At 45.5% G+C, this 17,498-nt stretch overlaps 1 protein-coding gene across 5 annotated transcripts in view; it reads right to left on the bottom strand.

The window, feature by feature from the left end:
- The window catches only part of SLC15A2 (solute carrier family 15 member 2), a 65,413-nt gene extending 48,768 nt beyond the window's left edge, over window positions 1-16,645 (bottom strand). The window contains exons 1-2 of one of the 5 annotated variants that reach the window (XM_087732577.1): window positions 16,564-16,645; window positions 261-307 (exon numbers count right to left, since the gene is read on the bottom strand). In XM_087732577.1, coding sequence (XP_087588703.1) covers window positions 261-307; window positions 16,564-16,630 — 114 coding nt within the window. In that variant the 5' untranslated portion in view covers window positions 16,631-16,645. Of the gene's footprint in view, window positions 1-260; window positions 473-4,966; window positions 5,075-15,108; window positions 15,301-16,563 lie in introns of those variants that run through there. The other 4 variants (XM_087732580.1, XM_087732578.1, XM_087732579.1 and 1 more) reach the window with 4 other exon arrangements.
- Window positions 16,646-17,498: the final 853 nt, after the last annotated feature.

Raw genomic sequence — 17,498 nt, 5'->3', positions numbered from 1 at the left:
AAAGGCAGCAATCAAAACACTTACCCTTTTTCCCAAATGTTCGGACAGTTCATTTTTTCCCTTTAAGCTGCCTTTTCTTAACTTAATCAGGTTAGTGGAGGGATTTTTGCCTTGAGTTGTTAATGCTTATTTCAACCCTCTGCAAGAAAGGGTGTTTGTCTCTAGCCAGAGCACAACAGAGGAAAGAACAGAGAGATCTTGCAATGTTTAGAGCAAGCTGAGCAGAAAGCAAAGAAAAGGAAACCAGCTGTAACACTCACCGGGGATTTTTTCTGAACAGGGAAATCTCCTTTGGGGGGATCATCTCCTGCAGAAATAAAAGCGAACAAAGTTTCCTTGGATTCGTTTCTCTGAAAAGTGTTCATCTCCCCTCTCGCCTTGTCTCCCACCATGCTATGTGGCTGTGGTGAGTTGACTGGGAAGATTTCCAACCTCGGGCATGAAGTTTGATTCAGTTTGAGTTAACCCTAATTGAGCACACTTGTGCAGCCAGGGCAGAAAGGGGAGGGAAAAGCTACCAGGAAAGACAACTCTAGAGTTCAAGAAGAGTCAGGGAACGCAGCCTAAATCATTCACAGGTTGGGGCTGTCAGCTCGCCGTGGCATGCTGTTTGGCATGCCCCCAGCTATCACATGCACCAGCCCAGCACAGCACTGTATGCTGAACAGATGTGAGCTGAATAAAAATCCCAGGTCCCAGATACCCCTACAGCCTGTGGATTTAGGAGCAGAGTGTGCATCTCCCTCCCGATGCAGTAATGACAGCTTTATTCTGCAGGGATCTCATTCCACTGAAAAGCCAAACATCCATCCCGAGTCATAACTACTAAAACGCTCATCACGCCAAACCCTCGGACATGGGATGTCACGGACACCTGCACTGTGTTAAATCATTTCTTTGCTATCCCGGGAGTGAAGTGACCCAGGGTTCATTCCTGCACCAATTTCCTGGAATGACTTTGCCTTTTCCTATGGGACAGTTTAATCCAGAGGGCACAGCCAGCACCCAGGAGCAGCCCCAAACCCCGTCTCTACTTCCTATTATCCGCCTCAGGGCTCCCTATGTGGCAAACGCATCCTGTGCTGTGCTGGGAGCTCCTGGATTCCCCCTGCAGCTACGTGGGCTCAGGTCCCTGCAGGTACCCTGTTGTCCCTCCTTCCAAGCCCTTCCCACAGGAACAGAGGAGCTCTTCATCACTATTCTTCCAGGGCCAGTTTCAATTAGAGAGCAAAATTCACAACCTTCCCATAAACCATCCTCAGTGGCTGTGGCTCTGCAGTATTCTCAGTGCAGTGCAGGCATTTTTTTCCTTCCCCTTACATTTGGCTTCTTTAAAAAGCAAGTGTTCAAAGAATTTTCTAAAATAGTTCTCCCTTCTCTTATCAGCAAAAGTACAGACCACACCCAGACTCTGCAATTGGTACAAGGAGGCTCCATGAACTCATCCTTAGCTCCAGTACCGAGTTGGTGCAAGTGCTTGGGTACCAAGGGAACCAAGTTTGCAGTTGACAAACCAGGAAAGAGACCTTTGCTTACACCACAGATTCTTAATTTGGCTTCAGTTATTGCTCACAAGACATGGAGAACACTTAGATAAGGGACTCAGATGAGACAGAGTGCACAGAGGAAGCATCACTCCCCATATTCCCCCATGTGCATTGGCTTTGCTTCTGAAGACCCCCAGGGATCCCATTTCACTCCTGCTAACTGAGCAGCTAAACATGGGGCCAACAGCCCAAATTTCAGATGAGGCCAGGAAGGTCTACCCTTTTCTTATTCCCTTTTTCTTCTACAGCAGCAGCAAAGCAACAGTTTGGTACCTCCTCTGTACTGCCACAGACCAGCTCCTCGTCTTCAGCCCTCCCAGTGATGTGCACACCCGTGCAACCTTGCTTTTCACCTGGGTCACGCTTCTCAGGTGCCACGAAGAGCCTCCAGGGAGCTCAGGTTTGTTAAGCCCATTTCACGGGCAAGAGTGACTCAAAAGCACACCCAACTTTGGGGGCAGTGCAAAGCACAGACTTGTGCACGTTGGTCCTGTCTCCTGCGCACCAGGTTAGCACGTACTAGAGTCCTGCAAGTTTCACCCTATGTTCAAGGCAGCAGGAATATTTTTGAGCCCTCTGGTGGTATCTCTTACTGCTCTAAGTATCTCTAGACAACTCCCAGTAGAAGCCTGTTATATTCTGCCTCGCGCAGGTGAGCAGAGCAAACACAGCAGCAAAGTTATTAAAGGAGTAATACAAAAGAAAGACAGAAAAGGTTTCACCATCCCTTGTGCAGGGCTCCCACGCTGCTGCAATGTGATGCCTTAATATTTTCAGCATCCTGCAGCTATATTTCCTGAGCGTGTACACAGCCCCGTGCGTCACATAAGCTAAATGTTTGTTGTTGTTTTTTTTTTTTTTTTTTTAATACTAGCATGAAAAAACATATCAGTCGGTGGGATTAACATATGACTTGTCAAATACACTGCAGAAATGTTTATGCCATTAGCTGCCAGAAGGTTTTCTGAGACAGAAAGGGAAAAAAGGAATTCAAATGTCTGGTAATAAATGGTAACTCATGGCAAACAGCAAGAACAAGTTAAAGAGAATAAATCTGCAAGCACCTCAGATACAAATGAATTCAGAATAAGACTCGATAGAAGGAGACCTCTGCGGCTGGGCTGAAAATCAGGAAGGAATTGTACCACAAATGGAAATAAGGTGGCATTTCTGAAGACAAGTATAAACAAACAGTTCAAGCACAGAGTGATAGAGGCTGCAAAGCTAAGGCACAAAATGAATTATAGCTAGCAGGGGGACACAAAAGGCAATAAGAAAAGGTGTTAGAAATGCTGTCAATATTGGAGAAAGTGGAAGAAAAATGAAAGTCTGTTATTTAAACTAGAAAACGAGCAAACAAAAGCTCATCCAGAGAAGCCAGAAAAGTTGTGTCCTTTTTGTTTGTCTTCACTAAAAAAACTAAGTTGCAACAAGACACGTAACACCATTAAAATGAACCTGTAGGAATACGGGTGAAATGAGACAAAAAACGCCTAAAGAATATTTGGATACCTCGTGTGTCCTCAAATCATTAGAGCCTGATGAAGTTCACCTTCAAGTGCTGAATGTGGTTTTTGAACCACTTCCCTTGTGAAGGACAGAAGCAGGACAAGCATCACCACTCCTTTTAAAAAGGCAGGTTAGGACAACCCAGGCATGTTCCTCCATAGCCAGAGAGATACTTGATCGGATAATCCCTTCTAAGCACCAAAAGGAGAATAAGGATTACAAAACAGCCATTTTGGATTGCAAAAAATGCTCTCAAACCAGACTGTTTTATTCTTTGGCAGGAGAGTAAGTGGCATAACAGCTAGAGCAGCTGTGGATGTGATATATCCTAACTCTAATGTCTCACAAGAAGGTCCAGATGAAATACCCATATAGTGGGCAACTGGGAAATCCCTCTCAGAGTAGCTATCAATGATTTTCCATCAGATTAGGAGGGCATGAAACACTCAGGTCCTTAGCTTTTCCGTGAGCAAAGAGAACATCAGCACAGCTGGCATGCTGCTCATGTTTGTGTCCAAAACCAGGACGGAGCAAGCCTGGGGGAGAACAGGGTATGAACTCAAAATTATGTTCCTCAATGGGAGAAAACACTTTGCAGCTCTGGAATTAAAAAGATGAAATTCAGGGAAGATGACTACACATTGACAGGAAAAGCAGCCACAGAGACCAACTATTCTCCATTTTTATTTAGGATAAGATGAGAAAAATAACTGACTTTATTCTCAGTAAAGAATATTTGGGGCTGCTTTTGGCCAAGTTCCCTTTTTTCATCGACAGGTGAGCACTAGAACAGAGGTAGCGTGGCTGGGGCTGCAGGGTTCGGGCAATCCCTAATGTCTGTTATATAAGAACGTATTAGGGACTGGCTAATTATCGGGTCCTGTCCCAGAGCAGGCAGATGGATGAGGTGCCCTCCTGAATTTCTATGAAAATCACATGTCAAACAACTTCAACTGGTAAGCACGAAAGCAAGGACTGCTTTCTGTAAAATTTCCTCTTTTCTGAGTTATCCTTTATGCAAGTGGGGAATCTGCAGGATGATTCATGCTTAAATGTAATATTCAGCTACCAGATGCCTTGCATAGCCAGAAGTTCCCATGCATACATTTTTGTATGACTTTCAGTTCATCATTTAATTTTTTCTGATTTCCAAATCCACAGGAAGACAATCTGCATATTCCCTTCGCATTTACAGTCCTCAGATTCTCACTGCTTCCTGCTGCAGTACTGTGCACATTAATCGGTTTATACTCAACTGATCTCTTCATTTTTATCTGCATTCATCTTGTGGTACAATCCCTTCTTGATTTTCAGCTCAGCCACACTGGTCTCTTAATAATGAGTCTTATTTTGAATTCATATACACTGGCCATGCTTTTATAGCCCTTTTACCATATCTGTGTTTCTCTCCTCTTTCTCCCTTTCCAAGATAAGGTTATAAGAAGCTAGATGAATGTGTGCCAGCAACACTTTGGGCTTCGTGACCTGGCCCTGGATGGACACAATAACCCCTCCAGGTCTCTTCTGGCTTATTTTCTTCAGTTCTTTGATTACAGGAAAGAGCATGGTTTAACTCATTTAGACAGATCAAGACTGGTTTCCATTGCTTGCAGACTTCTCTCAAACTTCAAAGTAATTTAAGAAAATGATGTATCAAATCACTTGAACAACCAGGAAAATATGCCAGAAGTCTTCAGACCTGCATCTCTGCCATTATAGACTCAAAATTATAAAGGTATTTAGATTAATACCACTAACAATATCAAGTACCTAATCTGTATTTAAGAGCCTGTCATCTGGTCACCAGTCAACCTGTAACAATCAGAGAAACTTCTCATCCCTCCTGGTGCCTTTTTGCCCTCAGTTTCTTCTATGATTAGCAAGAAGAAACCTTGAAAAAATTCTCTCACCAGCTTGGGCTTCCTTTGCGGCCTGCAGCGTGCCGTCCCCCTCTGCCATGCCTGCTGCTTCCTCGCATTGGACGATCCCAGCTCTGTTGCGCCTGAAGATGAACCTCGTTGAGCAATCCTGGCTCGCTCTCACCCTGTTGTTAATGTTTCACTTCACAACAGCAGTCATTTGGTCACCGATAAAATAGTTAAACTTTCATTTATTTTTGATCTTGAAGTCAAACTGAATTCATCTCTGCTCAGCTCCCAAATGTCATAGGGAATCTGCCTTTCTCCTTGAATACAGACTCTAAGGCTGCATGGCATCTTTCATGGATGTTCACGATCAATCACTTTGTGCTGCAGCTACACTATCTTTCAATAAAATTACTACTTCTGGGTGAGAACAGGGGTTGGACCTGTGACTAGACAGGATCTACAGCTGGCCATAGATCCAAACTTTTGATGCTGTACACCAGCTACAGAGCTGGCCTACACTTAAAAGATACACATCTTTTAGTAGTTAAGGTTGTGAGGACACAGGGTTTCATCACCTTTTGACAGACTGGCTTCAGTTCCTGGTTCTTCACGTGTCACACAGAAATGCAGACATAGCACTGACATGCCGTCCTCCCAGACCCTTTTTCATTTTAAAGCCATTAGCTGCCTGAAGGAGGATCAACATTTTTGCTATCGTGCTTCTGCTGTTTATTTCTTTCTGCTTTCCCCCCATAACCTCCTCCAAACTGCTGTGGCTTCCTTTCAGAGAGGCTCTAAGGCATCTCCTCTGCAGATGAAAGCCCCAGACATTTTCTGCAGATACAGAAATGGCTCACAGTGAAATTCTGTATGTTCAGCAGTAGAGCGAAATGGGGTTTCCATCACCACATGTCATGGCCCTGAAGCCACCTGCATCCTTCCCCTCTTCACTGCACTGAAATCCCAGTTCCAGATGAGTCTCATTATTTCCTCAATACACAAAATACAGTCAAGGCTACAAACAGATACATAGTTCTTAATGAACTCTGCTATTAGGTGAACAGAGGTTGACCCAGGGGAACTGGGCAGGACTAGAAAGAAAGCACTAGGGAAACACTAAGAGACATCCAAACTTTACAGTGAAGAGAAACATGCAGCAGTAGCTACTTCTATGTGTAATAAGCTGATCACGGATCAAATTCCAAAATGAAATGAGGAACAAATTCCTACAGGTAGTTGAGTCATTTGACAGAGCAACAAGGGATGCACAGGATGAAGTGAAAGGAAGAAGAACATCACAAACAATTCATAAAAAGATGATGGTAATTGCAAGCGGCTTGTGAAAGGAGGACTGAAGCAAAGCTTTAATTATGGCTACAAAAGAGCAGGCTATTCATACAAGATATATTAAAGTAAAGATAGATGGTAAGAAGGATTTAAATCCAGAATGTAGGATGTATGGCCAGGATCCAGGAAGCGTTAGTCATATTATAAGAAGATGTACCATAGATAAGTACAAAGCACAGCATGGCAAAGCTAGCAGTACGAGACTCTGGGCAAGCACTGTGAAAAACAAGCAGAAAAGAAGTATGAGCACTACAGGCTAGACAATGCAATAGAGAAGAAAAGCTGGAGGGAGAATAGTTGTTGCGAAGAATAAAAAGCTTTACTTGGTAATGCTTGTGACTTCTGTTAGAAGATTAGGGGGGAAAAAAACACAGCAGGAAAGCTTTTCTTCACAGCTTTTCTTTCCGAACAACTTTTTAAGAGACTGTCATACCATGGAAAAATTAGGATTTTTCTCTTCATTGTAGGGAATGTCCAAGCAAAACACAGGGAAAGATAGAGCTGATCAGCTGAGGCAGGAAATTAAGAAAACCCAGCACAAACAAAATACAACCACAAATTTAAATTGCCTTCTAGGCTCTCAAGATGGGAGTATCACAAAACCACTGCAAAAAGTTGGAAGTCAGCTCCAGAATAAGCCTTGTGGTCTTTCGTAACAGACCACTGATTAACCGTAAGTGAATACCAAGGAAGCTATATATTGCATAGAAAATCAGGAATAGTTAAACTATTCAGGCTGTCTGTAAGGAGACAGGCTAAGTGACCTCTTGAATTCCTTTCCAGCTATTTTCCCCTCCAGTTCTAAGTTGTACTTGATGCTGTGGGATAAGGTACTGTGCCCTGACTCAGAGCTGACTGGTTTCAGTATGTTCAAGACATAGACAAATGGACATCCAGGTGCCCCAGGCAACCTGGACCCATGGGAACATGTCCAGTCCCTGGGATGTTTCTGTGTTCTGCCCTTCCTGCTTGGCCTTTGTTTCCCCCTTATAGTGATTTAAAGCATTTTAGGAATGCTGCCCGCTTCTTAGAGACAGACCCTAGTTAAAACAATAGCTAGTTTTACTGTTCACATAGGTATGTAAAGTCATCAGCAGAGAGAGTGCTCTGAAAAAACAAATCAAGAAAAGGAGAGACAAGATAGGTGTACAAGGAAACGTGAGCTCGGTTTCTAACACACTAGTCAGTGCTGTTTGACTCGCAAGGGTCTAAAAGTGATCAGTTCTGAATGTCTTCTTTATGCCCCTAACAAACAAGGTGTGCTAGTCCCTCAGACACCCAACACCACAGTTGCCTGGCTCAGGCATAACTCAGGCTCTCTATTCAAAACCTCTGAATAACAGAGAGAGTCTGGAAACAGAAAAATCTGAAGGTTTACCCGATCCGCTTGCCTGGGGCTGAGGCTGGGTCGTCCCCTTCATGGAGTGAGAAGGTGAAAGGTCCCTGCAGCTGGAAGAAAGATGGATGTGGTGTGGCAGGACTTTGGAAAAGCACTTGAGGACCATTTGGTGTCCCAAGAACATTTTATCCCTGGCAGTATCAGAAGCAGGATCTTACATAGTGCCTTTCAGCAGCAGGTCTCGGGGCATTTCACTGAGCAGATATCAGATATCTCCATTTCAGAGAGGAGCAAAAGAGGGAAAAAACATCCTGATGAAGGCGGACTCTGCTGAAACTTTTTGCCTGCCAGCCCAGCGGTCTATCCATTAAGCTGCCCTGCCTGTAGTATTATCACAGCAAAGAAAAACCAGCTACTGATTTATTCTGCCACAGGCTCTGAGGGATAGCTCAGCTACTGGAGACATCGCAGCTTGCAGCAGCCTTGGGTCTGGAGGAACGCTGAAAGACAGTCGCATCCAGTGTCTCAGTCATCCCTTGGGTGCATTGCCCTCCTTTCCATGCTCACTTCCAGCGTCTGGGACAGATACTGCCTTGGGAATTTCCCTTTTTGCACTGACCCCTCAGCTGGCCAGTAGCTCCTTTCTAGTGGTGAGTCCCCCACCCAGCTCCAGGGTAAAAAGCTGCTTTTACTCACTGCTAGCCTCTCCTTCAACGACACGCAGCTGGTAATGAGAAAGCAGGAATCCTGTAATACTCTGTTCCTCGCAACCAGCTCACAGGGATGCCCGGCACCGAGGGGGAGGGGGAGGCAGTCTACCCAGTAGTGAAGGAGGCAGCACAGCTACAGGATCATAGAATCATAAAATCGTTTAGGTTGGAAAAGACCCTTAAGATCATCGAGTCCAACCATTAACCTATCACTGCCAAGACCACCACTAAACCACGTCCCTAAGCACCACATCTACACATCTTTTAGACAGTCCAGGGATGGAGACTCAACCACTTCCCTGGGCAGTCTGTTCCAATGCCTGACAACCCTTTCAGTGAGCAAATTTTTCCTAATGTCCAATCTACACCTCCCCTGGCGCAACTTGGGGCCATATCCTCTCGTCCTATGGCTTGTTACTTGGCAGAAGAGACCGACCCCCACCTTGCTACAGCCTCCTTTCAGGTAATTGTAGAGAGCAACAAGGTCTCCCCTCAGCCTCTTCTTCTCCAGACTAAACAACCCCAGCTCCCTCAGCTGCTCCTCATAAGACATGTGCTCCAGACCTTTCACCAGCTGGACATGCTCTAGTACCTCCATGTCCTTCTTGTAGTGAGGGGCCCAAAACTGAACACAGTATTCGAGGTGCGGCCTCACCAGTGCCGACTGCAGGGGACAATCACTTCCCTAGCCCTGCTGGCCACACTATTCCCTATACAAGCCAGGGTGCTGCTGGCCTTCTTGGCCACCTGGGCACATAGCTGGCTCATACTCAGTGGGCTGTTGACCAACACCCCCAGGTCCTTTTCTGCCAGGCAGCTCTCCAGCCACTCCTCCCTAAGCCTGTAATGTTGCATGGGGTTGTTGTGACCCAAGTGCAGGACCTGGCATTGAGCCTTGTTGAACCTCATACAGTTGGCCTCGGCCCATCAATCCAGCCTGTCCAGATCCCTCTGTAGAGCCTTCCTGCCCTCCAGAAGGTCAACACTCCCACCCAACTTGGTGTCATCTGCAAACTTACTGAGGGTGCACTCAATCCGCTCGTTTAGATCATTGATAAAGATATTAAACAGAACTGGCCTCAGTACTGAGCCCTGGGGAACACCACTTGACCAGCTGCCAACTGGATTTAACTCCATTCACCACAACCCTTTGGGCCTGGCCATCCAGCGAGTTTTTTACCCAATGAAGCGTACACCAGTCCAAGCCATGAGCAGCCAGCTTCTCCAGCAGAATGCTGTGGGAAGTCATGTCAAAGGCTTTACTGAAGGCCAGGTAGATGGTAGACGACATCCACAGCCTTTCCCTCATCTGCTAAGTGGGTCACCTTGTCATAGGAGATGAGGTTAGTCAAGCAGGACCTGCCTTTCATAAACACACACCCTTGCAGCTGCGCCATGCCCTGCTTGCCCACCCTGTTGGCGGCACTTTTGTCACTAGTGCTCCCCTAGTGCTTCTTTTATACGGGGGGGGCTTGGCCGCCATTGCTCCTGGCCCCAGCCAGGTCTCGTCAGCTGCTGTGGTGCGAGCTGCGGGGTCCCAGCAGCTCTCTCGGCTCCCCATGAGGCTCCCCAGGTTCAGGAAACCCCGCTGTGCACCGTGCTGGAGCGCTCCACTGCCGATCATGGCAGCAGGACCCTGAGGTTCAGTTCTGACTACGCTACTTGTCAGGCACCTTGAGCACATATTTCAAGTTTCCTAGCCTTAACTCTACTGGTCATAAAACAAGAGTCAAGCAGCACTAATCTCCTGTACATCTGGGGCAAATGGTTCCATTCATTAATCCAGCTACAGGACTAGGAGAATCTCAGGGAAGGCATTAATTACAGCTTTTCCAATTTTTTCCATGCACCCACAGTAAACAGCCTGATTGTTTTATTCTTTGCAAGCTTCTCTATGTCAGGAGATATAATGCGCTGCAGAATTTCAAATCTTTGCCATCACAGAGAGGGTATTCTCACCATATCCTAGCACACAGCTGATTTTTTTACTACAGCTTACATTAGATTGCAATTGTGTAATCAGTGTTTCATCAGGGCAAGCTGCCAGGGACACAGAACATGTAAATCCCCCAAATACCTCTGTTCTGATAAAAAACCCTGCAGATATAATCCAGAGAGATCTCAGCTCTCCGGCAGTGACCTCTCCCAGATGCAAGCACAGACAGATATGATACAACCTTCTGCATTCTAGGGACTGTCATTTCCACCAAGATGTTAATCCGATCCTCCCCAGCCAATCCCTCCATTGCCACACCAAGGGCCAGGCAGCTCAGGGGATCATCCAAGACTCATTAACTCTGGTTCCCTGTATTTTCATAACGAGCTTGCAGTGCCATCCGTTCTTTTCAGCCTCCCCCCGCAGCGCCGTGGGGGTCAATCTGCTAACGTGGTGAGTGTGAGCGGCTCTCACCAGCTCCAGGGAGAAGCGCAGTCATCTGCGTTTTCCCTGCATCAGGTCCCAGAGGGACAGGCACAAAATTAGAGACCTTTTTTGGTTTTTTTGTTAAAGGTTGCTCTAAACATACAGCCTGTGGGATCATGACACTTTGTGGCACAACTAATTTTGTCCTGACCATCCTGTGCCCAGGGCAGTCTGCTCTCCACTGGCACTCGTGGCAAATCCTCTCCGAGTTTGGCGGAGAGAAAGATTATTCTTGCGTAGGAAGAAGAGTTTATCTGTGCTTCTTCCTCCTTATGCTAACTTCCCCAGAAAGGTCCACTTTTCCTAGAAGCTGAGTAGCCTCTGATCCACCTGACATCAGTGGGTCCAGGGGTGCTCAGCCTTTCCCAGATTCCAGCCCCACAGTGCGTGTTAACTTCCCTCTGCTCAACATGCCTTTCTCCCAGAAATAAGCTGCTGAGACAGGAGAGGTTAACTGGACTGCATTTTCTGGCTATGATTGAATACTGAATCAGGCACTTGCCCTAACCCTCCTCTTCTGTCCCCAGCCTGTCTCCTTCGTCCTGGGATCTTGCATGGGGTTGTGCCCATCACACAACAGCCAAGTCCTGCATCCCATACCTGCAAACACTCTGCATGCTTCACTTCTGCAAACAGCAACCCTGAACACAGAAATGTTTTTCCCATGGACACACGAAAACTACCCCTGGTGTTTTCCAGCTTGTGGCCACCCAGGAGCTACAGAGCAGTGCTGAACATGCAGGGCAGCAGCATGGCACACGCCCAAGCAGCAGGCAATGGTGTACATTGCTCTTACTGCACCTGCAGGCCACCAGAGCCTTGCTGGCTTCACCAGGAGAAGAGCCCGCGCCACACTTTGAGTGCTTGCAGACACAGGCTCAGAGCATAAGTCCTACACAACAGCAGGAAATTTAATAAAGTCAAATTAAGCCACATTCACTCTTCAGGCTACTACATTCACCTCCAGGCCCTTCTGCTTTCCTAATCTATTTCTAAGCAGTTCCTTGTACACTATAAGGATACCAACCCTCCACAGATTTCCAGTATCTTCATGTGGTGAGCTATCAGCCATTGATCTAGTCCTTCTTTACATTTATTACTCACCAGCAGCCAATCCCATCTGTATCTGAGCAAAGCAAAATGCCCAGACCTAGCAAAGGTTTCACTAGTCCCAGAACTTGCTCTCTTAAACCTATTTCTCTGGAGAGGACATCTGCCTGGCAAACAGGGAAAAGCTCATCAGCTGCAATAGCAAGATGGGAATTGTACACGTGGGTTGTGAGGTAGCATAGGCATGTACCAGCTACAGCAAGAGTTGCTAGATGATGAAGATGTGCCCATTCAGGTCAGCTAATATATCCACTGCAGTATCTTCTGCAGTGCCTGACAAAGGCAGATGGCGTTTCCACCCTATTGGCTTTCCACCACCCCTTCCATCTCCTGTGCCCACAGCTGGCATGTCTTTGAGGTTTGGCATTCAGCCTTTAGATGTCTCCAAGTGCTCCTGCGTAGCCCTTAGTAAACAGAGAAGGGCACACTGGTACTTGGTGACAGAGAAATCCATTAGTGCCAACATTTATTACCTTTAATAAACCCATGCCAAAAAAAAGCAATCGCCTTTTCCATGACCTCCACCTATGCCTAGGCTACATGAGAAGATCTAGCCATGCCAGTTCTTTAAGATGCAGAGGGCCACTCAAGGGGTATATATTCAATTGACTTCAAAGAACCTTTGAGTGCTCAGGAACTTGCAAGAGATTTGTTTATAGAAATAATCACTCTCAGAAGCAAAGCGTACATGACACTTTTTCTCCATCTCTCATTCAGTTTTACCTCTAACAATAAATCACTAAAGAGACTCAACATGGAATGCCTTATCATTGTACTCATCTAGAAATATTTCTTTGCTGTATAAACTCAGATTAATATTCATTCTCTCCGAGATAAAGACAGCTAGAAATAATTTGAGGGAATAAAACCAGTTTTCAGCATTCCTCACACTTCCCATTGTTAACAAAGAGACAATCTTATAACGGTAAAGTCAGAGGAATAATTCCTCTCTTATACTAGATCTGATTGACTAGACATGACAGATGGTGTTTTTATTACTCTCCATCTTTATGCCATTCTAAAAGAGGCCTCATCTAATGCAGCCCAGGCTGTGTTTTGAGTCTTAACCTCTCAGATAAGCAAACCCTGTTTCATCAGGTTAATGGATCCTTACTTGATTCAGGAAGGCAATTTTCCTTGAAGTTATTCTAATCAAGTACTCAGAGCCCAAATTGTCCTGGCTGATTGACTGCCAGCAACGGGTAAATCTTTCTACTAAGGACCATATTTATTTTCAAAGAGGGAAAACAAGTTATTATTATTATTACAGAACCAATTCTATCCTGTATTCAGTGACTTCTCAAACACTGGCTTTTACTACAGTCACAGAATTAAAGATAAAAGTAAAGTTAATGCAGCCTTCCTCTCAGTAGTTTTATTTAATAACAGGCTGGAAAGGAAAATTAGAGAGACGTGGCGTGCTGTCTATTGATACCCCCTCAATTAACTGCCCCTGTGGTAATAGCATCTGACCCTAATCAGCACAGACCCCTTCAAACACAGCCTCACTCCAACCTGTCTTCCTGCATCAGCCTCCAAATTGAGGGCTATCAGCCCAAGTAACTTTGCCACCAGGCTAGGAAGAAGTTACAGAGGACTATCCACCTTCTAAAAAAAAAAAAAAAAAAGAAAAAAAAAAAGCTCTGAAGGAGCCTCGAGGATGCTCCTTGCAAGTCCCATCTCCAGCATGGCATCTGGCTCCACAAGCACAGTTTGGCACTACAGCTGCTCGTGAGTGCAGCGGCAGCCCACATGGAGACAGGGATTATAGTGCCGTGCCGCCTTGGCTCCTGGTTGACTCAAGTCACTCCAGGCAGAAACCCTGCTAGCTGTGGGGCTGTCCAGACTGCTTGAAGAAGCAGACGCGAGGTTTGACGTCTCCTACTCTCTCCCATCTTCTGCAAGACTGGTCTAGCAATTGAGCCGACGTAAGGACAAGGAGAAAAAGCAACCATCCCAAGGTTGTGCAGAAAACCAGCCACAGAAAAAAGAACTGGTCCCACAACTCCTGAATGATCATTCAGTCAGTGCTTTTTCTTCTCAACACGCATATAACCTTTTCACACAGCCTTACAAGCAGGATTGGTAGCCCTGATACCCCATCAGAGATTCAATACTGGATTTCCACCTCCAGAAAATCTGACCCCCAGGAGCCTCAGCTGGAGTTTGTAGAGCAAGCAAAGTGAGCTACTCGACACAAAAAATTTTTCTTTGCCATTTTCTGAGCAGCTGAGCTGTTGTCCTAACAGCTCTGCTGAAGTTATTGATGCTTCAAATGAAATGATCATTCTCAATGATTTTTATCTACCAGACACAAGATTTTCAGGGTTTAGTCAGGCGGAGTATTACATTGTAATATCAAGGCAGGCATCTTTAAAACAGTGAGCATTCTGCAGGAATGATAAAGATTCTAGAGAATACATTAACTCTTTCATTCCTCAGAAGCACTACAAGGTAAGGAGAAGTTGTCAAGCTGTGATACAAGGGGAACCTAGAAACCTGTATTCTCTCCCTCTCTATGATTCAAACCAGTCCTTCAAACGTGCTCCAGTTGTGCTCATAAGCCAAAAAACCCCAGCATAGACCTCAGGATTCCCTGTCTACTGAGAACTCACAGTATTTGCATTCAAGGGCAGCATAGTAAATACAACCAGGAGGGCAGCAGGATGATAAGAGACAGCTAGAGAGCAAGCAGCTCTTACACACACATGTTGCAATCATACTACAACAGCACTGTTGTACTACACACAAGCCTGAGAAACAACTGCTAACCCCTATACCGCAAGGCTGACACTTCACCCCTGAGGGGCATTCAACAAATCCAACCCCCACAGTAACACTGCCCAAATAGACTACTGGGACATTAAACTGCCTTTTAAACTCACCATCACCACCCAAGTACAGCTCAGCTGGGTCCACAGATGTATCTCATTAATTATCCCATAATTACTTGGTGAAGACTCAAACCTCATTAACTTACACTCTTCCTCATCTCAAATTGAGTTCTTCCCATGCTTGATTCTGTAGATATTTTACCTTCTGTTTTTGAAATGTCCTTAAGATACAGAAGGGTATGAAAAGTTTTATCCATGTCTTGAAGTAGCAGCTGCAATCTTTCTGCTTAGTTTAGACTGAGGCTGGGATTTGGGTGCACAGAAGGCACCCAGGCACAGGGGAGGGCATTTTAAAGCAAGGTAGGGGTTAGTCTCACAAGATTTCTGCCATTACGAAATCTCACAGGATCAGTCATTCTTACCATGTTGGAGAACTCATTTTGAGGCAAAAGCTTCTGATAGAATTTGATTTTTTTAAGACTTCTGTCCTCTGGATTGGAGGGCAGACATGGTCCGCTCCAGGCTTGGATGCCAGGTGAAAAGGTGTGTTTGAATCAGAGGCTCCCAAACCACAGTCAGAAAGTATGGCTGGGCTCAGGCTCAAGGATTAAAAGTTCCCAAGCTTTCTCAAACATCTCTGTTTCGGGTCCTCTTGTGTAGCCTGTCACATTTAAAACACACAGCACGCTTCAGGAGAGGCAGCCTTTTAAAACAGTGCTCTCCTCAAATATCGTTACAGGGTTGATTGCAGACACCTTTGGGCTCAGAGCAAGCACCACTGGAAATTGTTCAGACAGGGGATCAGTAGAAGGGCATAACTTAAGAAACATGTTACTTGTGGAGACAGCCTCCAGGGACAGCCCTGAAACTGTCCCCACAGTTAAACAATCCCAGAAGAAGTCAGCATCCATTCCTGTTAATTCCTGCTAGGAAACAAGGCATCAGAGCAGCAGGAGGAAAAGACGAGCTTGATTCTTACTAGGTCTCATCTGCTACACCAGTTTTTTAAATGAGCCATGTACCATGGAGAGGACTTGTCCCTGGGCCTGATGCAAACCCCCAAAAATTGGGTGAATGGACCATAAGCAAAATTCACCCCCATCCCAGTGTCTGGGAATAGCTGACTCCAGCTGCCTTGGAGAGAGCTGCAAAGAGGCTCCACAGCTATCAGATAAGCTGCCCCAGTAGGTTTCTCATTGCCGTTATTGAGTGTTGGGTCAGACCCTGTGCACAGAAGCGTCTGTGATCAATGAACCCATGATTTGCTAGTTCTGCCCAAGGGCTTATTCACAGTTAATCCAAACCAACTTGATTCATGAAACTGGCTGGAAATCTCATCAGAACAGGCTTTGCAGAGAGATTTCTGGCACTTTTGCTTCCAGCACTGGCTGAAAATAGAGCAAAAAGAAACTCCAGCCTCCTCTGAGTTATTCTGTCAGATCTGGAGATGGGTGATTAATTCACAAAAAATAATAGTAATTTGCTCATTTTCTGCCTTTTGCTTTTCCACCCCTAGGAACAGAGGGTTTTTTTCTTAGGTTTATTTGTTTTTCAGAACTATTTGTCAAGTAATTTCTGCAAACAGTTTCAGGTACTTCGACAGCTTTAGTCATCTGCAATACAAGCAGCCACAACGGGACACATAGGTTACATTGTACACTTCAGAGTTTTTCACCTGGATGTGCATACATCTTCGAAAGAGGTTCACAGTGCAGATTTGCACAACTCTCGTTCTGAAGCTCTTTCATGGATATTTTGGATGATTGCCTCAAAACAGCCCACTCCCACAACATTCCTCACGCGACGTCTCTCTGCCCGAGCACTCCCAGCCAGGGAATGCGCAAAGAACAGGAACACAACCAAAGCACATTACTTACGGAAATATCTGCAGCAAGTCTCAAGGAAACGTGTTGGTGGGGTGTCCCCAGGCAGAGGGATTTCCATGGAGAAAGCAGCGAAGTGGTCAAAGACAAAAAAAGAGCGCTATGAACTGTTTAAACTTCAGGATGTATCTGAGATGAATGTAGGGAATGAATATAAGGTTATTTCTTACTCTACCCACAGCAGCACTTGTATACCGTGCTGATGTACAGAGAACAAATGGCGAAACAAGCTCTTGGCCTCACCGTAACATTGTTCTGTTTGCTGTCCCTGAAGGATTCCAGTTAATCTTCGTCTGTGGGTTTGGCCAGAGAAATGTACTGGTGAACCTCCCCTCTCTGATTTCTGTATGCAAACTTAAAGCTTCTTGAGGATTCATTAACTCTTTAATTCATCATTCATGTACTTCAGGGGAGTCTTTCGTATTTTCTGTACCACTCAGTGCCTTTGTAAGTCTAGAGTTATTGGTGGGGTCTCTTTCTGACTTGCACATGCTCCACAGCAGGGCTCCTATAGAAACAGCTGGTCCTACAGGGAGGATAGAGAGCTAAAACAGGGATCGTGTTGGCGCTGGCTTGGCCAGACCTGGTCTCTCTCAGCCCTACAGCTTCCTCCTTTTTTCACATTCCCTATTGGGGAATGGGAAGTAACTCAAAGGATTTGGCTGTATCAAGCCAACTCACCAAAAGTGATCAGCAATCAGGATTGATGCCATATGTTTTCAAGAGTTCATATTCAGCTTAATGCCTAAAATTAGATTTAGGCTTTGGTGAACGGCAAGCAGAGGGAAACTCACTGTATTGACTACTCAGCTTCTCCAAAAAGCCAGTCCTCCTATGAGTGCCAAACACTTCCCAGGCACCCCCACTTTCTACACATGCAAGAATCACTTTGCCATTCAAGTGCAGCTTGCAGTAAAGTAGGAGCAAGC

This window comes from Nipponia nippon, unplaced genomic scaffold, assembly GCF_047370975.1.
Source record: "Nipponia nippon isolate SJK-2023a ecotype South Korea unplaced genomic scaffold, ASM4737097v1 scaffold_5, whole genome shotgun sequence".
In the NCBI taxonomy this organism is placed as follows: domain Eukaryota; kingdom Metazoa; phylum Chordata; class Aves; order Pelecaniformes; family Threskiornithidae; genus Nipponia; species Nipponia nippon.
This window is presented reverse-complemented; position numbering and strand designations above follow the sequence as displayed.